We start from the raw sequence: 23,570 nt of genomic DNA on the forward strand, positions 1-23,570 counted from the left end.
CTGTTATAAAAGATTTGCAAGTCTTTATCGGCACATACGCAATTGGCATGCTACATTCTGACCAGGGTCCTGCGTTTCGCTCTCGAGCTTACAAGGAGGCCATGGCCAGCTTGGGCATTGCATTGCGGTACTCTAGTCCATTCCATCCTGAGGGAAATGCGGTAGTGGAGAGAAAAAAACGTGACATAAAGCAATCTATAACAGCGAGGGTATTAGGTTTGGGTGATGGGTGGGTCAAACATCTAATAAGTGTCCAACGTAGTCTTTATAATCTGCCAAGAAATTCTCTGGGTGGAATAACTCCGTATGAACTTTTGTTTGGTACAAGAATGATAATCGAAGACCTCGATAGTCAGACTTCAGTGGTGGAACAAAAAACCTTTGATATCAAAGATCGTTTGGCTGTTTTACAGGACTTTAATGAGACAAGAAGAAGTCTAACTAATACAAAGCTGAAGCCAATGGCCACTGAAGAAAAACCACCTGTCCCAGCAAGACCTGTCTGGATTCCAAAGATTGGGGATCTGGTCATAGAAAAGATCGCGGTGAAGAAGGAATTTGGGCCTTCTTACAGGAAAGCAGTACCTGTCTTAGCAATCAGCGGAACAAGATCAGTAGTACTACCGCCGCTTGCTGGTAAAAAGGAGAACAGAGTTGTGTCAATCGACCTGGTAAAACCACAATCATGTGGCCAATAATAAGTAGTAGGCCCAGTGGACTCCCAAGATGTAGCAGAAGACCAAACTTTGCTACAATTCAAGAGGTTCAAACTGAGAGACTAATCACATTTGATACACCTGCAGTGAATAAAGAACGACTATGCAACAAAGCCATGGAATTTGTGCCTCTTGAAACCCAAATTGCAACAGCTCGTCAAGAAATACCTGTCTACAATGATGTAGCCTCTGACCTTACAAATCCAAAGATTAATGAAAATCCGGAAGCAATTCCAACAATTGACAGAACTGCATCTGGCTACTTCATCAATTTCGATGACTTTTCGGAAGATCCAAGTGAACATGAAGAAAAGCCAGCAAATAAAACCTTCAAAGAAAAAATAAGTGAACTCTTTCATCAACTTGGAGAAACATATCTGATTTCACCATGGATTGAATTGTGGATTGTGTTAGGTGTACTTTTCCGCCTACTCTGGCTCATTTTGGTTTTAAGCTTGGGAAGAATGAGCAATGGAAAATACAGTACAATGGACACAGCAAGTCAGAACATCAACTTGGTTCTAAAGCCTCACAGATCTTCTCACATTGAAAAAAGAGAACTATCATCTGTAAACGTCACAGCCATTCCTATACCTGGTGGTGTAGCATGGGACGCTACTGATTACGACATCTATGGCCCGGTTGAACTCTTGAAATATCTACACCAGTTCAAGGTTTCTTTAAGTGACTTTGTATCACCTAGTACTTTCTCTGATGATTGGGACTTTGAAAATGTTAATAATATGATGTCAGATTTAGAAATGTCAGCAAAATTTACAGAACATGATTATTTAGAAGGTTCATCAGGTTATGACGAAATGTATTGCTTTAATCATTATGGGCACCACTATTTACATAAATCTGCTAATCCTAGAAATTGTTTTGCTTATAATCAATGGGAACATTGTCCAACACCGCCAAAAGGCAGCTTGAAAACATTATATGAGAAATTCCCATACTTCTCAGGGTTTAATAACACTGATCCAGAAACGTTTTATTTTAAGATTATAAATAAGACAGGAATGAAAAACATGTTGACAAATACTAAACTGATATATTCTGCAAAACTTTATGAAAAATTGTCTACATTTGGTTTTGAATTTTGGAAAAACAACATTGAGACAAAAACTGTCTGGGGTACAAAAGACTGGCAGGTACAAGGTTTAGAATCATTATTCAGAACCTGCACGATCCCAGAACAAATAATGTTCCTGGATGACACCATTCAACAAACAACCTGTCTTGGCCTAGCCAGGATAAAGGACTTAAACAAACCGTGTATACCAAAGCCCATACCTGATAGTAATAGCACTACAGATGTGGAGCTAGACGTATCCCATATTTTACACCAAAATAGATCTAATCCAGATTGGAGAAAATGGTTGATCTGGCCCACAGACACTAATAACTGTCAGATTCCTAAACAAAACACATGGGTTCAAACAGAACAGGCCAGACCCAAGATATTCCCAGAGACAACATCCAGGGATAATAACAACATGAAGTGTAGGAAAACTATACCTCGAATGGCTACAGAAATCCACACTACCTGAAATTAAGCAACACTTGACCTTACTTAAAGAAGGTGCTGACTTGTGAGATTTCTTATTGGGACCTCACAAACAGCGTCAAAAATGTTTCATATACACCGGTATATATGCTGCTTACAACGAAGCTTGGAAAGTAACACAAATTGAAACTGCTGAAAAAACACGAGAAATTGATTGTATTAATTTAGAAAAAACATTGTCTGTAGTGGACAATGGGTTAACGACTCTGTCCTCTAGAATTTATTCACTGGACAGCATTGTATCCTTTGCTATTGATATAATAGAACAGGATATGCTAATGTTACAACATGTCCAGTCCCAATTACGTTCTATTGTACAGTTAGGCTGGACATTACAAAATCTCCATTCAGGCTACGTGCCATGGCGTCTAATCAACACAAAGTCATTGTTTTCTGTCTTTAACCTTACAGATCAACAAATTTCTTTGGCACAAAGAGGGGCAGACTATACGGTGCTGAGCATTGAAAAACTAGAAAGATTACCATTGACAGTCTCCGAAAAACCTGTCATTGAATGGATAATACATGGCACCATTACAATTCCGATAACGACTTTTCAGTTTCAATATTGCCAAAAGCACATACCAGTGGGCTTGCAAGAAAGGTTGGGTAAAGGGTACATCAAGTCAACCTGGAATTTACCTTGCACACATAGATGTTGGAGTGGGGGGAAAAAATAGGTATTTCTTAGTGGTAACAACTGTAAAAATTCACTAAGCGGTACACTTCTGTGTCAAGGAATTAACTTGCATGGAGCCTGCGAAGGTTCATCAAATAACCTTTCATGCCACCTGCACGGCACCCCTGCTACACAAATAAAGCCTTTTTTCAGACAACTTTCCAACGGCAGTAACGTTATGTTAAGTGATCGCAGCTGTTGTGGCATGTTGCCAGGAACGGCCTATCTCGTCAGTGTTACATCCAGGGTCACTTACTGTATGCAAGTATTGTATCCAAACAGCAAACCAGACAAGGAGGCAACGATATGGCCTTCATTGAATATCTCTTCTATTCAAATTGATACTTTAAGCAGAATGAAGTCCATTCTTTTACAAACAACTGTGCCTTTAACCTCGTCTAGAGAAACGTATGATCTGCAAGTCGCAAGGTCAGCAGCAGAGATACATGCATTATTATCAACAAATTGCCCCGTGCATTTCGTAGAAATGTTAAGTCAAATCTTAAATATGTCTGATACCAATGGCATCACACATGTATTTAAGACAATTTTTTCGAGACTGTTAGCACCCTTTGAAGCAGTCCTGAGAATCTTCCCGAATTTTGTGCATTCTGTGATCGGCGGCCTACCTCTCATCTTGGGACTCGTAGCAGGAATCTTATTTTTGTTCCTTCTGCTCTGATATGGCAAGTCCAGTCACAGACAAAACTCAGGCTACAATGGAAGAAACGCTCCTAGCAATGCGATACCGAGATCGGATTACTAAAGTCCTCGGCTTGGCTCGGCTAAGAGATCTGAATACTACCTGGTTTCTTTTGTTCAGACCAATCTGGCAAGATTGCATCCTACCTGTTCTACGATGCCTGCTCTGTGGAGAAGAATGCGTGTTAGACGTCTGTCTCACACTCCCATCAGCAGTACCTATGGATATCGATACTTTGCTTGGTTCGGTAACGGCTCATGCAACGTGTTGTCCCCAGTGGCTACCTATTCTGATGACGCCATTCGTTGAGACCTCACCATTACGACTAGGTGGCGGTGAGGTACGAGATGAAAGCAGCACACAGGTACAACCTTCTGTGACCATTGCTGATCTAGACACCGATGACGGCAATGCATCTCACATATGCATTATTTCTACTTTTTCGGACATGGTCCAACTTTCACCTACTGTTGAATTCTTTACCAGCCTATCTGAGTTAATGTTCTCTCCTAACAACGAGAATAACTTTTGAAAAACACGCGCACACAACGTTCCCTGAACTCTGAATTCGGCCTTCAGTTTTTATAAACAGAACTTCTAAAAACTCTGGAACTATTTGTTTTACCCTGAAAGCGAAGTTATATTTTTCCACGTTCTCAAAATATTTACATTATGGCACATGATACTCTGCTTAAAGTAGAACTATTCTTAGAGAACAAGATTTCTATTTTTTATCTCTAGAGACAATATTTTGACTTAGCCTCTAGCACATGTACAGTCTTGTATAAATATGTGATGAAATGGTCTCGACCCTCTCTTCTGTATTAAGAGCCATTTCATAAATTTAAATTTCGTGCTTTATTCAGTCAATGTTCCAATGTACTAGATATGCATTATCTGAATGATACCACTGCTTGAAAAACGTACAGTATAATACTAATTTTTCGTGTTTATACCATTTCAAATGCATTTTATGTATTTCGGGGTGGGATGGAAAACACATGCATAGATATGTTTAAAATGGCTTAGTATTTAGTAATAATGGACATTATACGTGGAGTGGGTGTTGTAAACTAATCTAGGACTCTATTTAAATATTCCCGATTTATGCCCTTATGTGGTTATATCAAATCATATCCTTATATAGGCATAAGAATCATACCCATATTAAGACATAGCCAATACAGTCCAAATACGGCAAGCCTACTCCCATAGACTCCTAGAAAGCACAAAGTGTTCTTCGAAAAACCAAGCCTCCAGCAGCCCGGGAATTCCCCCTGCTTCTGTATTGATTTGTCCTAGAACTCCCGGAGTCCTGAAAAAACTGCGAGTTCTTAGTGACGTCTTATGTCCGACCTTACGTCTAACTCAGCACCTTCCAGGTATAAATATACCAGCATCTGCCCTAGCTAAACACACGGTGGTTTGGAGCAGATCGACTATCTACTTGCCCGACGCCCTGCTGTAGCAAGTGCCGAAGGAAGCCGACCCTCCCTCTGACACACTGAGAGAGACGCTGTCTTTTCTCCTGCCGAGAAATCCAGCTCCAGTGTTTCCCTGTCACCCTTGCGGCTTGCTGGGAGATCGAGTCCTGAGAGAGAGATACAAGACCTCCTTCATTCTATAACCAAGGTACAGAGCTGATTAGACCCTTAGAGAATTCTTGATTTAGATTCTTGGCAGAAACTACTTTAACTCAAACTACATCTCACTTACTCCTTCCCATGTACTAGGCTTAGGTTAGGTACACCGGGGTAGGCGTATCTTAGAAGCACCAGTTGAGTACGTTTAGTCATTATTTTATCATTGTATGTATTTTATCTATTTTAAACACTGTATGGCTTGGAAACCATACCATGCTTTTACAGTATTACTTTATAATACTCCTTTTACTGTACGCACTTTACTTTATAACAAGTATTGCGATTGTAGCAATTCACTTCTCTTGCATGAGAAAGAAGACTGTTCAATAAATAAATAAGTAATAAATAACCTCTTTCATTGAAAACGCCCGTCTCTCTGTTTTTCTGCACTTCTGGTGAAACTAAGCATGCACGATTGACTGAGTAAAATAGCTATCTATTGTTTCTGCGACTCTGGAGATATACTCCTTATTCTTGGGGGAGCAAAGTTGTCATGTTTATGCGGTTGTCAGAAACTAATGCCTTCTTGTGAATTCGAGAAAGTTTCTAGTGACCTCTGAGCTAGCTGGCATTCATAATTAAGTCTTACATATTCAATAGAGACCTAGTCGACATAAGTCCTACGTCTAAACTATTGTTTATGTTATTCCAATGCGCAGAGCCTATTGGGAATATAGGAACTACACTACAAGAAGAATGTAGTAACTAAAGGATAATGAAAGTAAAAAGTAGAGCATAGAAAAGCAGAGACATCTCCCTTGCTGTGGATTTAAGTTATTATCATTTATGTTTCCCTTGCAGGCAGGCAGGTCTGCTGCGCTCAAGGAGCAGCGGAGGTGTGGTTTACCCACTCCTAAGTGCACAATGACTGTTTGGTCGGCCCTCTCGGGTCGCCCGAACCAGTCATGCACACTTTCCCCTTCTCCATGCAGGTTGCATTACAGCCTGCACGGAGAACATGCCCACCCTTACAGCCTCAGACCAATTACAATGCTGCATTGCAGCGGTGTGATTGGCTTAGGGGAGGAAGTCTGGCTGCCTGCTTCCTGTTCCTGAAGTCAGAAGCGGGCGAGCAGGATCAGAGACGCGGGACCCGTGACCCGGCAGAAAGGTAAGTTCTTTTTTTAAAAACAATTTAAGTTCCCTCCTACAATTGCAACCCTCCACGTGACCCTCTGCCCCCTCGACCACCAGTGCCCACCCTCCACCCACAAGCCATGCCAGCCGCCACTGTAGAAAAGGTGAATGATGACAAATGAACTGTAAGAATGATGAATATAAGTACAGTGGAATGGTATTAAGGGGAAAGAAAAATGTTAGCAAATGGAAGAAGCTAGAAATATTGAAAGAAAGAACCAAATGAAGAAAAAAGAACAGGTGACAGGTAAATGGAAGGTAGGAAGAAAGATGGAGGAATATAAGGAAGTGACAGACAAAAGGGATCGCATCAAGGAAAGAATTTAAAAAGGCAAACACAAATGATAGCAGGACTGCTAGAATGATAAGACAATGGGAATACGAAGAAAGAATGTTATAAAGTAGAAGAATATAATGAAGCAGGAAGCAGTGAATGAAGGAAAGAGGACAATGTAAACAAGAGAAATAAAGGAAAAAATAATGTACGGAAATAGTAAAATAAAGGATACAGTGATGAAAAGAGAAGAAATAATGTGAAGAAGTTAAGAAAGAAATTAAGGGAAAGATGAGAAAGAAAAGAGAAGGGAATGGAATGGAAAATTAGGAAACACCTTTGGCCATATCACTTTTGTTGACGCCAGAAGCTCTGGATTCTAGTTCATGATTCCCCACTTAACCCTAATGGTGTCATCCTGAAAAAGTCACTTTCACTTTCTGTGCCTCACTTCTCCCAAGATTTCATTTATGATAAATTCAGGAAGTCAAATCCACTTACAATAGTCTTAAAGCCCACTGTTGAGGGCTTCACTAGTTGTTAAAGGTAAAAGTAGTCAAATCCACTATTAACCATTATATTGAAGCAGGTTTACTGGTGGGGAAGACAGGAAGATAAGGGGGCAGAATCTAGGAGTTTTCATGGTTATATATCATAATGTCATAAACAGAAACATTGTTTGACATAAATATTATGTCCTAAATATTTTCACCTTGGGTGTAGCTTTTCTATTATTAACTGATATGATATTTATGTCAGACAATATTGTGACAACGATATTCTAGTTCTCCACCAATTTTCATGTATTTTTATTTGGACCACTGAAAGCACGGTGAAATGGATATGGGTTGGCTTTTTAGGTTTGGCATGTGATGTCGCTTGCGCCATTACTGTCAAACATATTGTATTCTGTACATTCTCTCAGGGCCTTTGGTTCAACCTCCTTCAGCCATCGGTTTCTCTGATATAGGAACATTCAAATATTGGCTTAAAACACTGATTGGATCATCTTAAACCAGACTACAGGGGTACTGTAGTTTCAACTTCTGTTTATTGGCTGTTTTGGTGTATCTTTGCTCCTCAACTAGCATGTAAGAGGGACTATTTTAAATCTCAAAAGTACACTTACATTTATAAATCTTTAAATCATCTATGTGTTTGCAAACACAAAGGGGTCGATTCCGATTCGGGAAAAAAACCATCTGTACGATTTGTATCCGGAGCCCTCTCCGTACGAATCGTACCCGTCCGTCCGAGTCGCATAGTATGATCCGTATTCCATGAATCAGTCCGAATCGTCGCGATCCGTACGTATTGCAAGGCTGAAACCGTGAACCGTACGACTCGTACACATGCCGTATGACTCGTACACATGCGGTATGACTCGTACACATGCCGTACGACCCGAAGAGTACGATCCGGACCGGGGTATGAGGATGCGATTCGTACGGTCCACGTCAGGTAAGGGCGAGTCGTACGGAAAAGCACACAAACACATACACACCGTACGGTCCGTACCCCCCATGATCGCAGGGGCACGCACCGCACCCCTGCAATCATGGGGTGTACGAGCCGTACCCCATGTACGATGGGTGTACATCGCTCATACACCCATCGTACATGGGGTACGGCTCGTACACCCATCGTAAATGGGGTACGGCTCGTACACCCATCGTACATGGGGTACGGCTCGAACACCTCATGATTGCAGGGGTACGGTGCATACCCCTGCATTCATGGGGGGTACGCACCGTACCCGGTGGGGCCGTTCCGTACCTGTTTCGGCACGAACTCTGCTTTTACGGCTGTTTTCATCTCCCGTAGAAAAAGGGTCGTACCCGACATGTATCGTACTTGCTGGGTCATAGAAACCAGCCGCGAACCGTACAGATGTCACGTACAGCGGGTTCCGAGGGAGAATCGTACGGAGATTAGAGTCGTACGGTCTCTGTACGACTCGTACGAAGTACGGCTCCTGGTACGAATCGTACTTCGTCATACGTACGGGGGACGTTGCAGGGTATGATTCGTACGGGGAAAACGCTCCGAACGGCTATTAGGAGCAGTTTTTCACGAATCGGAATCGGCCCCATAGTGATATATTTTTTTTCTTGTTAGGCAATGCATATGGCATTTTATTTGCTTTTGTCAGATATCAAATGTAAACGTCAAACCTATAGGCTTTGACAATGCTTTTGTCTTCATCAGAGACACACAGCAATAGTTTTCAGTGCGGCTCCTCAGAAGACAGACGGGCCGGGAACGAGCACTTCACTGCAGCCAGAGATGATTTACACTCCACCTCAGGCGATTGCACTGGCTTAAAATCGAGCAGTTTTGCATTCCGGAATCAAAAGTATATTTATGCTAATAGTAGGTAAATAAGTACGACCAAAATTAATACAATGTAAATTTAACCATGTGTTTGTCTGAGCCAGGTGATGTCTGTGCAGGGTTGATGGCACTGTTCCTTCATCGGTTGTGGCAATGGCAACTATAAAGTCAACTCAATAAAAAATAGCAGGTAAATAAAAGTTTGGATTATTTATAGAGAACAAAAAATATAGTTTTTTTAATGGTAGTGGCCCAAACACCATTAATCAGTTGTCAGAGGCTATCAACCATTCCTATGTCTGTTTTGAGTTTAATAAAAATAAAAAGAGTAATTGTACTCTTGGTTTTCAAATCTGAACGCCCCTTTCCGACCATGCACACCACCACTAGTACAATTTTAAAATTTAGGGTCAAATGAACAAAGTGACAAGTCTACATTTTTTTACGCTGCCCGCAGGGGTGGTCGTCACTTGTGTCATTTGCTGTGGCACGAAATGACAACATTTCAGGAGATTACGCATAATTACCAGACAAACATAAACCACCATATCAGCATTGCAGCAGTCCAAAATGGATCTGAAGACACATTTTTTGCTAGGAAAATAGAGCTAAATGCAACAGAACACAAAAAGCAGCAGCCATCAGTCACTCTCTGTTTCTTTTTTCTTGCAGGATGCATTTTGCCCCAATTTACACAAGTGGTTAATCGTTTAATTTTCAGTAATTTTGTGGCTCAAGAATAATTACCGAAATTTCTCTGATTGCTTTGGTGTGAGTAAAAGTTTGCCGAGGCCCACTCTTCACCCCTCAGTTTTTCAAAACCTGTCCATTTCCGGTATTTCTCTTCTTGTTAACTTCTCTCCTTTCTACACCTCATCTAGTTCCCCTCTCTTGTTTCTTCCCCTTAGGTCCTTCTTCCCGGTCTCTTCATTTGCTCTCTGTCCATCCTTTATTCGCAGACTCTTTTACCATCATAGACTCTCTACCTAACCACCACCTTTTTTAGTTCAAATTATTTCTTTTACTTCTTGGCATTTCTCCTTTTACGTAATTCCCTTTTCCGTCCTACGATGTTTTAGTTTCCAAAATCTCTTCTTACTTTTTCAGTTCTTCTCTTTCTCCTTCTTGCACTTTCTTTCCCTCCACCCCTGCCTCTCTACCCTTTTCATTACCTTCCATCTTTTCACCTTATCCCTTTCCCACTAGCCACTTTCCCTCACCTGTCCCTTCCTACTGTAAGGGTCAGGGCCCTAGGGGCCCCATGCAGTAACAATGACCACAAAGATAGTTTAGTATCTAGAACTGTCCCAGGGGACAGACGCCCAGCCCCTTTTATTGGCAGGGTCACCTGTGATGGATGGGTGTGGTGTGATGGTGGAAGCCAGACCTCAGGAAGTGGCTGTAAATACATACACTGAGAAAGACTAGAACAGTGACCAGCTGGTCACTACATCCCTCCCAAACTTTTTTTTACAATGGGAAAAGTCCAATCTGTGGAAAGAACAAAAGGACAAAACAAAAGCCCACTGAGTCTATTCAGGATGTTTTTACGGACAGGATGAGTGGACAGGTGCAGGTGGGAGCACCTGGCATCATGGCACGCCTCTGTCATTTTAACCAGACTACTCTGGGCATGAATGGCAGTATAGAATAAATCTGGATTTCTTGTTCACCAGTACATATTGTCACAGTTCGCCTGGGCCCTGTGTGTCCTGCCCCACCTGGTCTCCTTGCGTTGAAGTCTATTTACAGTTTTCGCTTTGACGGTGCATGAGGAGCAAAAGTGAAGTCTGTTGCGATACATTTTCAAAGGCGCCCAGACTCCATGGATAGCAGGCCTCCAAAGACGGATTATGTCCCGGCAACTGTTGACGAGTTTTCCTCAGGTGCCACAGTGCTCCCAGCTGCCCAATGGTGTAGCAACTTTCGGCTTCCTTCTCTCACCAGGAGTACCCTCTCGTACCAGGATTCCCCTCTTATGTGAGTCCCCTGAGAACCTCTTCACTGGACTTCCACAGGACTGTGTGGACTGTGCCGTGTCTCTCCAATGCCATACTAAAGGCCCATGGAAGAATCGCTATGAGTCCGACCTTCAAGTCACTCGCTTCACCTCAAGTATAGCTGTCTCCAGGTCAGGGTATTCCTGCCATACTGACTCTGGTTCACAGGCATCTGTTGGATAGTCTTTGGGGTACCCAGACTCCGACAAGACCTTTGTGCTTCCTGGTACCTGCTGGGGAGCTGCTGTAAACGCATTTCTCGTATTGGGATTCCTCCCTCACCGGCAATCCCTGAGGCCCTTACCCCTGGATTGCCACTGGCCGGTGTGGATTGCACAGATCCTCTTTTAGGCCCCACAACAGATGTCCGAACAGAACCACAACCAAGTCTCACGTGCAACCCCAAAGGTGGGTGGTACAAATGGTCCAGTATGCTCTCTTCAGATGACTTCAGGTTCACTTGGTCTAACCGTAGATTTCTGGGTGCACAGCTTCTCATGGGGCCACAGATGCCTCATTGACCTCAGGGTGTTTCACAGGCACAGGGCTCCACTCTAGATGTCCAGGACTCCTTGGATGTTCTTAAGGATGCACTTGATTGCGATAACATTCACAGTCCATATTCTGTACTTTGCAGTGTGTTAGGTGACTATTACATACCATTCACTTCTTTTTTTTCACACTCTAGTGCTTTGGTCTTGTGCCACACTTTTCTCTTCCATCTTTGTTCTTGTTCCTCATGATTTAAACTTGGGGCCTCAGGCCACTTCTACACTTTCATCTTCTACCTCTTCACAACACGATCTGGTGCCTTCGTGCCTTACTCTTCTTTCTTTTGACCAGGCCTCTCTATGTGACGTGCACTTCACAAGGGTCTCCCTGGCCACGTCCGTCACCTGGGGCTGAGCCTTCTACTCGTCTACTGACCAGACTACTCATCTTGACCTTCTTCTTTTCACAACCTCTTGCAGTTCTTCTTCAGGCCTTATTTTTGTAGGCCTCTCCCATTCCTTCTCCTTGCGGAGCTCTCACAGGTCTCTTCTCTGGGCCTCCCACAGGCTTTATCTTCGTGGGCCTATCAGAGGCCTTGCGGACCTCTCACAGGTCTTCTCTCTGTGGACCTCTCACAGGTCTCTTCTTCAATTGAGGACACACTCCTTGCATCTCAAGGCTACGCCGTTGTAGCGCTCACGTCTACCTCCACTCAGTCAGGCTTTGCAGGGACAGTCACACCGCGTGATGACATGGGCCCACTTCCTCGAAGGGCTCTCACTCACAGGTTCCAGCCTGTGCAGTCAGCTTCTCGAATGCAATCTTTGGTGCGCTTCTGACTTTGCACTCTCCATCCTTCACTTGAGGGTGCTCCACCTACTGGTGCCTTGCTCACTCGGTTCCTCTTCTTGTGGTGGCGTCTTTTCACCACGGGATGAGCATGCAGCACACATTTTTCTGTCCTGTGCGGACTTGCTGCTGGGAGAGTTGCTGCTTGGCGGCTGTTGGCATCAGTGGACTCTTAGCAACTTAGAGCTTCTTTGAGTTCTCTGAAATGGGATTCATAGTCTCTCCCCCTTCACAGTTCATGTTCCTGGGTGCTCCCACCATGGTTCGAACACTGCCAAGCAGCCTTATAAGCGTTGCAGGCCATTCCCCTGTCACAAAGGTCCTTTAACTGCTACAGTAACCTCCCATGACCACTGGGTGCTACAGCTGCCCTCCTCATAGGCTCCTTACTCAACTTTTATTATCCGGTGTACACTGTCTCTCCCCATTCCAACACACAGCACCCCACCAGAGCATGTGGCAGTCTCGCTAAATACTGTGGTGCTCAAGTTGCTTCGAGTGCAGGACACTGCCGGTCATTGTCCGTTTTACTCAGTTAATGGTTAGGGCCTTGCCATGCTCCTGTGTGTTCTTTTTCCCCATTGCTTCTCTAGACCAGCACAGAGAAGCCTCTATTCTTGTATTACTCGGAGGCCTCAGGCAGTCTTCACCGTGTCCATGTACACTGTTGCCCTTTCTTTTCTTTTGCTGGTGCCGTATCACCAAACGGCCACAACAGGTGACACTGCCACTTTATTCCTAGGCCCCGGCAGCTCCCTAATGCTGCAGGCCTAGCGCGCCGTCACTAGAGCTAGAGCACCCGTAGGTCAAACCATGCCCTGCTCCGTCACTCAGGGTACCCAGCCGCGCGTCCCGCGCCTGTCCACCACACTGCTCCGAGGAAGACCAGTCTCTCTCCAGTGGCAGGCAGCGCCCCACCGTCTCCTCCTCAAGCCACGGCTGAGCTCCAGTGCTTGGCCGGTGCACTTTCTCTGGCTGTAGGCACTGGGTGCATTACAGGATGATGCTGCCCAGGTCCCATAGGGCAGGGTAGGAGTAGCTAAGCGAGGCGGAGCTCTCTTGACGGTGGCGTAACTTTTCTGTACATTAACTTGGTTCTTGAAAAGGTGCCCCTCCTGTATGTTACTCCCCTTAACTTGTTTAGCAGCCACTTCTCACGCCACTCAACGTTCTCCCTCACTTAGTGCTTTCCCCCATCCAGGAAATTAGACATGTTTCTGCTCAGAGACACTGCAGTTTGGGGACCTTGCAGCACGGGCGATACCCAGACTTACTCCTTCACCATCTTGTGTTCCTGTCACCGTACGAATGCCGGCCCTTTTCTACGAAAGCCTTCGCGATCTTGCAGGCTGGCAAGGGGCATGAATGCTTAATGTTAATGTTAATGTTAATGTTAATGTTATAGTGATTTGTATAGCGTGCGGCTGCCCCAGCCAAGGGGCGTCCCGGCGCTGCAAGCAAACAGAATGAAGAGAGTTGGAGGTGCAGAGAGAAGAAAAAAATTATTGGAAGAGATGAGTTTTGACAGCCTTTCTGAAGGCAAAAAGGTCCTGCATACCGCGGATAGCTTCGGGAAGGCTATTCCATAGCTTGGCAGCTAGGAAGCTAAAGGATCGGCCGCCTACTCTGGCCAGTTTGGTGCGGGGGATAATCGCGAGGTGTTGTCCCTCTGAGCGGAGCGACCTCCTCGGAATGTATTCTGACAGGAGGGGGCACAGCATTGGGGGGGAGGCGGTTTTAAGGATTTTAAAAGCTAGACACAGTGCCTTAAACTGGATCCTTTTACCCACTGGAAGCCAATGCAATTTTTTCAAGGCTCCGGATACCGAGGAATGGCGGGGGAGACCTACCAGGGCCCTGGCTGCCGCGTTCTGGACTCTCTGCAGTCTGGTGGTTTCGGCGAGATTTGCCCCCAGTAAGAGAGAGCTGGCATAATCCAGTCTAGAAAGAATGGTCGCCTGAACAATTAGCTGGCGCGTGCGGCAGTCAAAGAACTTCAGAATAGGTCTGATGTTACGTAAAATGCCGAAGCAAGTGGCAGCCACTTTTTTAGTATGATGAGTGAACTTCAGTGCAGAGTCCACCCAGACTCCCAGATTTTTAACGCATTCTTTTGGCTCGGGAGGTTGGCCTAGTACTTCAGGCCACCAGTTGTCTGCCCAGGACGAGATGTTTTTTCCCAGGAGCAGTATCTCTGTTTTCCCGGCGTTCAGTTGAAGGAAATTCGCCGTCATCCAGTTGGTGATGTCCGTAAGTGTCTTTTTAAAGTGATGGGCCTCCAGACCACTGTTGTTCTTAAGAGCCACCACCAACTGGGTATCATCGGCATAAGATACCAGTGCTAGTCCGTTCTTTCTAGCCACCTCTGCCAGAGGGCGGACATAGACATTGAACAGGGTAGGGCTCAGGGAAGAACCCTGCGGCACTCCCTGTCCAATGTTATGCTCCTTAGAGATGTAAGGGGGGGTGGAGACTCTGAAGGACCTGTTGGAGAGAAAGTCTCTAAACCATCCCAAAGCTGTCCCTGTAATTCCAATTTCCTCCAGTCTCGTCAGAAGGACCTCATGTGACACCGTATCGAAGGCAGCACTGAGGTCCAACAGGACCAGTGCTGCCGTTCCGCCGGTGTCAAGAATGGTACGAAGGTCCTCTGTAACACTGAGCAAGGCTGTCTCAGTGCTATGACCAGCTCTAAACCCGTGTTGGGAGTCATCCAGAATGTTGTTAGTGAGAAGGAAATTGGTCAGAATGTTGTTGACATGTGCCTCGATGATTTTGGCAGGCCAGCGAAGCAGGGAAATGGGTCTGAAATTCTCCGGAAGCGTAGGGTCTAAAGTGGGTTTTTTTAGGATGGGGGAAACCCAGGCCTGCTTCCATTTAGAAGGAATTCTGGCGGTAGAAAGAGACAAGTTGATGATGTCCCGAATATGTTCTGTGATAAGTTTGTGAGCTTCACAGAATGTATCCGGTTTTAGGGGATCCGCCGGGGATCCAGATTTAATTTTTCTGCCGATTTTTTGAAAACTCTCTCTCTCAAGTGTAGGAAGGGAGGAGAGAGAGGGCCTGGTGAGATCCAAAGTGGCCGGTGACTGCGGGAGTTTTGGGAAAGTGTCATAGAATTTCTTAATCTTATTAATGAAAAAGTTAGCCATATTATTACAGAGGTCAGGGGAAGTAGTGGTAGTGATGACAGTTTTTTTTGCAGTAGGGTCTTTCAGGATTTTAAAGACAGATTTCGAGGTGTTAGAGCTATTGCTGATTTCATTTGCATAGTATGCCGCTCTCGTTCTGCAAACCTTACGGTGGTAAGTTTTTTGGAGTAAGACATACTCCTGTTTAAGGTTGGCATCGTAATTTTTTCTCCAACCCCTCTCCGCTTTTTTACCTTCCTACCTTACCTAACTTGTTCTAGGGGCGTGATGCTCGCACATAAAACAGCTGGGAGCCATCCACGCTTCACTCACAGCTTACGCCTACATCTGCGGGGCTCACCTCATGCCCGATGGGTCAGCCGGCGCTTCACTTGGTCTCCAGCAGCCTCACTGGAGTCACAGCAACTGGACCTTAGGCCAACTCTCCCTTTCTCACGCCAGGGTCCACCACTCGTAAGTGTGCTGGTGCCGGATAACAGCGGGATGCTGCAGGGTCAGATCCTGGCTGGTCATCATGTCCTCCACCCACCTCGAGCAGCATGTTGGCTGGCGAGCCGTAGCCACCAGCTACACTTCCCACACCCCAACCTTCCGGCTGCTGCACCTACACACGTGGGTCCAACCCACTCATCGCCAATGTAAAGGTCGGGTCCTAGGCCCCCATGCAGTAACAATGACCACACAGACACAGTGGTTTAGTACCTAGAACTGACCCAGGCAAATGCGCCAGGCCACTTTTTTTGTCAGAGTCGCCTGAACAGTGACACTTGTGATGGATGGGTATGGGTTGATGTTGGAAGCCAGCCCTCAGGGAGTGAGAAACACTAGAACACTGACCAGCCGCTGACTACACCCATGTACAATCTTTTGGTGTGCCCTGAAACCCTCGCCTGCCGATTCCCCCTACCCTCCTTCGGTGCTCCTTGTGACTCTCACCTGCCCCTTCCCCGACCCTCATTTAGTGTTCCCTGTGATTCTCACCTGCCCCTTTCCCCTACCCTCCTCCGATGTTCCCTGAGACAGTCACCTGCCCTTTCCCCCTACCCTTTATTGGTGTTCCCTGTGACTCTCATCTGCCCCTTCCCCCTACCTTCCTTCGGTGTCCCCTCTGACCCTCATATGCTACTTCCCCCTGCCTTGGTTCGGTGTTCCCTTCTGTGTTCGCTGTGACGCTCCCCTGCCCCATCCTTACTTTCGGTGTTCCCTGAGACCCTCACCTGCCCCTTTCCCCTACCTTCTTTCAGTGTTCCCTGTGACTATCACCTGCCCCTTCCCCTACCCTCCTTCGGTGTTCCCTGTGCCCTCACCTGCCCCTTCCCCCTACGTTCTTTCGGTGTTCCCTGTGACGCTCACCTGCCCCTTCCCCCTACTTTCTTTCGGTGTTCCCAACAACCCTCACATGCCCCTTCCCCTATCTTCTTTTGGTGTTCCCTGTGACCCTCACCTGCCCCTTCACCCACCCTCCTTTGCTGTTCCTGTGACCCTCCCCTGTCCCTTCACCCACCCTCCTTTGGTGTTCCCTGTGACCCTCCCCTGTCCCTTCACCCACCCTCCTTTGGTGTTCCCTGTGACCCTCACCTGTCCCTCTACCCCCTCCTTTAGTGTTCCCTGTGACCCTCCCCTGTCCCTTCACCCACCCTCCTTTGGTGTTCTCTGTGACTCTCACCTGCCCCTTCCCCGTATCTTCTTTCGGTGTTCCCTGTGAACCTCACCTGCCCCTTCCTCTACCCTCTTTCAGTGCTCCCTGTGATTCTCCCTTGTACCTTCCCCGCTACCAATTTTCAGTATGCCTAGTGACACTCACCTGCCCCTTCCTCACCCTCCTTCGTTGTTCCCAGAGACCTTCACCTGCCCCTTCCCCACCCTCCTTTGGTGTTTCCTGAGACCCTCACCTGCCACTTCCCCATACCCTTCTTCGGTGTTTCCTGACACCCTCACCTGCTTCTTCCCCTTACCATATTTTGCTGTTCCCTGTGACTCTCACCTACACCTTTCCTCCTTGGGTGTTCCTTGCGACTCTCACCTGCCCCTTCCCCTAACCTCCTTTGGTATTCCCTGTGACTCTCACCTGCCGTTTTCCCCTACCCTTCTTCGGTGTTCGCTGAGACTCTCACCTGCCCCTTACCCCTACCTTCTTTTGGTGTTCCCTGAGACCCTCACCCGCCGCTTCTCCTACCCTCCTTCAGTATTCCCTGTGACTCTTACCTGCCCATTCCCCCTTTCCTTCTTTCGATGTTCCCTGGAACCCTCACCTGCCCCTTCCTCCTACCTTCTTTCGGTGTTCCCTGAGACTATCGCCTGCCCCGTCTCCTATCCTCCTTCGGTGTTCCCAGTGGCTCTCACCTGACCCTTCCCCTACCCTCCTTTGGTGTTCCCAGTGGCTCTCACCTGCACCTTCCCCAAACCCTCTTTCACTGTTCCCTTTGGTGTTCCCTGAGACCCTCACCTGCCCCTTCCCCCTACCCTCCTTCAGTGTTCCCTGAGACCCTCACCTGCCCCTACCCCCTACCCTCCTTTGGTGTTTCCTGTGCCCTCACCTGCCCCTTCCCCCTACCCTCCTTCAGTGTTCCCTGAGACCCTCACCGGCCCCTACCCCCTACCCTCCTTCGGTGTTCCCTGTGCCCTCACCTGCCCCTTACCCCTACCTACTTTCGGTGTTCCCTGAAATCTTCACCTGCCCCTTCCCCCTACCTTCTTTCCGTGTTCCCTGTGACTCTCACCTGCCCCTTCCCCCTACCTTAGTTCGGGATTCCCTGAGACCCTCACCAGCCCCTTCCCCCTACCTTCTTTCAGTGTTCCCTGTAACTCTCACCTGCCCCTTCCCCTACCTTCATTCGATGTGCCCTGTGACTCTCAGCAGGCCCTTCCCCCTACCATCCTTCGGTGTTCCCTTTGCCCTCACCTGCCCCTTGCCCTACCTTCTTTCGGCGTGCCCTGTGACTCTCACGTACCCCTTCCCCCTACCTTCTTTCGGTGTCCCCTGAGACCCTCACCTGCTCCTTCCCCCTACCTTTGATTGGTGTTCCCTGAAATCCTCATCTGCCCCTTCCTCTACCTACTTTCGGTGTTCCATGAAATCCTCACCTGCTCCTTCCCCCTACTCTCTTTTGGTGTTCCCTTCAGTGTTCCCTGAGACCCTCACCTGCCCCTTCCCCCTACCTTCTGTCGGTGTTCCCTGTGACTCTCACCTTCCTCTTCCCCTACCCTCCTTAAGTGTTCCCTGTGACACTCACCTGCCCCTTCCCTTACCCTCCTTCGGTGCTCCCTGTGACTCTCCCTTGTACCTTCCCACTACCAATTTTTAGTGTGCTCAGTGACCCATACCTGCCCCTTTCCCCTACCCTCTTTCAGTGTTAGCTTTGGTGTTCCATGTGACTCTCACCTGCCCCTTTCCCCTACCCTCTTTCGGTGTTCCTTGGGACCCTCGCCTGCCACTTTCCCTACCCTCTTCAGTGTTTCCTGTGACTTACACCTGCCCCTTCCCCTTACCCTCCTCGGTGTTCCCTGAGACCCTCACCTGTACCTTCCCCAATCCTCCTTTACTGTTCCCTGTGACTCTCACCTGTCCCTTCCCATACCCTCTTTCAGTGTTCCCTTCGGTGTTACCTTGTGACTCTCACCTGCCTTCCGCCTACCTTCTTTCGGTGTTCACTGAAACCCTAACCTGTCCCTTCCCCCTACCTTCTTTCACTGTTCCCTGGGACCCGCACCTGCCCCTTCCCCCTATCCTCCTCCGGTGTTCCCTGGGACCCTCACCTACCCTCCTTCGGTGTACCCTGTGACTTTCATGTGCTCCTTCCCCCTCCCTTTTTTCGGTGTTCCCTATGACCCTCACCTGCCCCTACCCTCTTTTGGTGTTCCCTGTGACTCTTACCTGCCCCTTCCCCCTACCCTCTTTCGGTGTTCCCTGTGACTCTCACCTCCCCTTCTCCCTACCTTATTTCGGTGTTCCCTGAGACCCTCACCTGCCGCTTCCCCCTACCTTCTTTCAGTGTTCCGTAAGTCCATTGCCTGCCCCATTCCCTACCCTCCTTAGGGGTTCCCTGTGACTCTCACCTGCCCCATCTCCCTACCCTCTTTCACTGTTCCCTTTGGTGTTCTCTGTGACCCTCACCTGCCCCTTCCCCTACCTTCTTTCAGTGTTCCCTGAAACCCTCACCTGCCCCTTCCCCCTACCTTCTTTCAGTTTTCCCTGAGACCCTCACCCTCACCTTCCCCTTCCCCTACCTTCTTTCAGTGTTCCCTGAAACCCTCACCTGCCCCTTTCCCCTACCTTCTTTCAGTGTTCCCTGAGATCCTCGCCCTCACCTTCCCCTTCCCCCTACCTTCTTTCAGTGTTCCCTGAGACCCTCACCCTCACCTTCCCCTTCCCCTACCTTCTTTCAGTGTTCCCTGAAACCCTCACCTGCCCCTTCCCCCTACCTTCTTTCAGTGTTCCCTGAGACCCTCACCCTCACCTTCCCCTTTCCCTACCTTCTTTCAGTGTTCCCTGAAACCCTCACCTGTCCCTTCCCCCTACCTTCGTTCGGGGTTCCCTGAGACCCTCACCAGCCCCTTCCCCCTACCTTCGTTCAGGGTTCCCTGAGACCCTCACCAGCCCCTTCCCCCTACCTTCTTTCGGTGTCCCCTGAGACCCTCATCTGCCCCTTCACCTAACTACTTTCAGTGTTCCCTGAAAACCTCACCTGTCCCTTCCCCCTACCTTCGTTCGGGGTTCCCTGAGACCCTCACCTACCCCTTCCCCCTACCTTCTTTCAGTGTCCCCCGAGACCCTCGCCTGCCCCTTTACCTACCTACTTTCGGTGTAACCTGTGACTCTCGCCTTCCCCTTCCTACTTTCAGTGTTCCCTGTGAGTCTCACCTCTGGTGTTCCTTGAGACCCTTACCTGCCTCTTCCCCTACCCTTCTTCGGTTTTCCCTGTGACTCTCACTTGTCCCTTTCCCACTAACAATTTTCAGTGTGCCCAGTGACCCTCACATTTCCCTTCCTAGATACAATCTTTCCGTGTGACCTGTGATACTCACCTGTCCCTTTCCTGCTCCCCTCGGTCAGTGTTACCTGTGACCCCCCACCTGTCCCTTCCCAGTGACTTTCTTTATGTGTTCCCTGCGCCCCTACCTGTGTACTGAGCTCCTTTGGACCCTCACCGTCCCTTCTCTACAACCCTCTTTATGTGTGCCCAGTCACCCTTATTCGTCCTGTTCCCGCTACCAGTTTTCAGTGTGACCAGTGACCCTCTTCTGTCTTCACCTGCCCCCCCCTGCTACCTTCTTTCTGTGTATCCTGTCGCCCTCGCCTATCCCTTCCCTACTACCTTTGTTCTTCCTATCCAGTGACCCTCACCTCTTCCTTCATGGCACCTTCTTTTCTGTGTTCCCTCTGACCTTCACCTTTCCCTGCCTAGCCTACACTCTTTTTGTGAGCACTGTGCACTCACCTGTCCCTTCCCTACTACTCTCTTTCAGTGTGCTTTGCTACTGTCCCTTCCTCACTGCCCTCTTTCACTATGCTTTGTGACTATCCCTTCCTCACTACTCTCTATCAGTGTGCTTTGTTACTGTCCCTCCCTCGATACCCTGTTTCTGCATTGCCTGTGACCTTCGCCTGTCCCTTTCTCCCTGCCCTCTTTCACTGTGCTTTGTTACTGTCACTTCCTCACTGCCCTCTTTCGGTGTGCTTTGTCACTGTCCCTTCCTCTCTACCCTCTTTCAGGGTGCTTTGCTACTGTCCCTTCCTCACTGCCCTCTTTCACCGTGCTTTGTTACTGTCCCTTCATCTCTACCCTCTTTCAGGGTGCTTTGCTACTGTCCCTTCCTCACTGCCCTCTTTCACTGAGCTTTGCTACAGTCCCTTCCTCATTGCACTCTTTCGGTGTGCGTTGTTACTGTCCCTTCCTCACTGCCCTCTTTCGGTGTGCTTTGTTACTGTCCCTTCCTCACTGCCCTCTTTCGGTGTGCTTTGCTACTCTCCCTTCCTCACTGCCCTCTTTCGGTGTGCTTTGTTACTGTCCCTTCCTCACTGCCCACTTTCGGTGTGCTTTGTTACTGTCCCTTCCTCACTGCCCTCTTTCGGTGTGCTTTGTTACTGTCCCTTCCTCACTGCCCTCTTTCGGTGTGCTTTGCTACTCTCCCTTCCTCACTGCCCTCTTTCGGTGTGCTTTGTTACTGTCCCTTCCTCACTGCCCTCTTTCGGTGTGCTTTGTTACTGACCCTTCCTCTCTGCCCTCTTTCACGGCGCTCCATGCCCCTTACCTTCCAGCCCGCCATCTTGTCTCGGTACTGGGGCAGCTGCACGGTCTCCTCCATCAGCTCGTGGTATCGAGGGCAGTCCTTCATCGGGAACTTCAGCAGCTGGAGGGCCAGAGAGACAAAGGTGTTAGTGGGTTTCATCCTGTGGAAAGATGCTCTTCTATGCATCTGACCCATCTCTGCCTATGTGCTCCGTGGTTGGTCATTCTCGGCCTCCTTCTTGTCTGACTGTTCGCTCTTTGCCTGCTTGCGCTTGTGAGCTATAGCTTGTGAGCACACAGAGATGGCACACTCCACTTGCTGTGTCCTGAGTCAGCACAGTGTGCTCAGCAAGATTGCAGAGTGTGCTCTGTGCTCAGCTGGTCCTGAATTAACTGCATCACGTGGGCACAGTGCGATATCAGGGAACACTTACCTTGTCTAGGGGTACAATGTGGGTACAGAAGGCTGTCTGCCTGCCTCTCACCCGAGCTTGGGACACTGGCACAGGGTGGGCACAGAGACATGGCATGCTGCACTCACCCAGTCCTGGGACCTTGGCACAGGGCGGGCAAGGAGACATGGCATACTGCACTCACTCACCTGGTCCTGGGACACTCGCACAGCGTGGGCACGGAGAAATGTCATGCTGCACTCGTTCACCTGGTCCTGGGAGACTGGCGCAGGGTGGGCACGGAGACATGGCATGCTGCACACACTCACCCGGTCCTGGGACACTGTCACGGGGTGGGCACGGAGACATGGCATGCGGCACTCACTAATCGGTCCTGGGACACAGGCACAGGGTGGGCACGGAGACATGGCATGCTGCAATCACTCACCCGGTCCTGGGACACTGGCACAGGATGAGCACGGAGACATGGCATGCTGCACTCACCCGGTCCTGGGACACTGGCACTGTATGGACGGGGATGGGTTGCCACCATATGTGCGGGTTCCAGAGTTCGCTTCTGTTTGGTGGGTACAGTCCTGCCAGGTTGGCTTGGGCACTCATCAGCGTCCGGTCGTAATCTGTGCTGCGGACGTAGATCTGCCAAAGAGAGCACAAGAGAAGACTTTATTGATTTTACAAAGTGCCACGTCACTCGTGAGCTTGGATATAACCAATACATAGACAGTTCAGCTGAGAATGAGTGAGAAAGAGAGAATGTGGGACTCCTTGTTCCCGGGAGAAGTTCTCATGGTCCATCAACATACCATCTGCAAATAGTGTTCCATTGGGCACTGGAGACCCCTTCCAGTGCCCAATTGATTATTCTACGCCTAGTGACCAACCCATTGGGTGTAGGGATTCCCAACAGGGGAGTGTTTGGGGCATAGAGGAGTGTTTGGTTCGTGAATTGTAGTGCCCGCTTCTAGTAGCTGAGTGCTGTGTGCAGCAATAGGACTTTACCCTGCTGCAATAATAAAGTGTGGAGAGTGCCATAGAACAGGAGCCGTGGTGTGTAGCCCAATTCATGTAGGTTGCGTCCCACCAGCCAGTACGGTAGCCATTGTAGTTGGCTGGCATAGCAATAGGCTCTAAAATCCGGCACCCCCAATCCTCCTCTGTCCGTCCCCAACTGTGATTTGGCCAGTCCCACTCTTCTGCGTCCCCTTCCCCAAATATGGTCCGTAAGCAGCGTGTCCAACATTTTAAAAAGGGAGGTAGGGATCAATACTAGTAAACTTGTGAAAAAATATAAGAGGCACGGAAGCATAACCATTTTGGAGATGGCTATTCTGCCCATTACCGAAAGGGACAATGAAACCCAAAAGAAAATCTGGGATCG

At 48.1% G+C, this 23,570-nt stretch overlaps 1 protein-coding gene across 5 annotated transcripts in view; it reads right to left on the reverse strand.

Annotated features, from left to right (window-relative positions):
* LOC144770568 (testicular acid phosphatase homolog) overlaps positions 1-23,570 on the reverse strand; it is a 206,595-nt gene that overhangs the window by 129,485 nt on the left and 53,540 nt on the right. For all 5 annotated transcript variants that reach the window (XM_078655204.1, XM_078655202.1, XM_078655201.1 and 2 more), the window contains 2 exons: positions 22,676-22,828; positions 21,802-21,900 (listed from right to left, as the gene is read on the reverse strand). In XM_078655204.1, the coding sequence (XP_078511330.1) occupies positions 21,802-21,900; positions 22,676-22,828 (252 nt within the window). The remainder of the gene's footprint in view (positions 1-21,801; positions 21,901-22,675; positions 22,829-23,570) is intronic.

This window comes from Lissotriton helveticus, chromosome 7 (assembly GCF_964261635.1).
Source record: "Lissotriton helveticus chromosome 7, aLisHel1.1, whole genome shotgun sequence".
Lineage (NCBI taxonomy): Eukaryota > Metazoa > Chordata > Amphibia > Caudata > Salamandridae > Lissotriton > Lissotriton helveticus.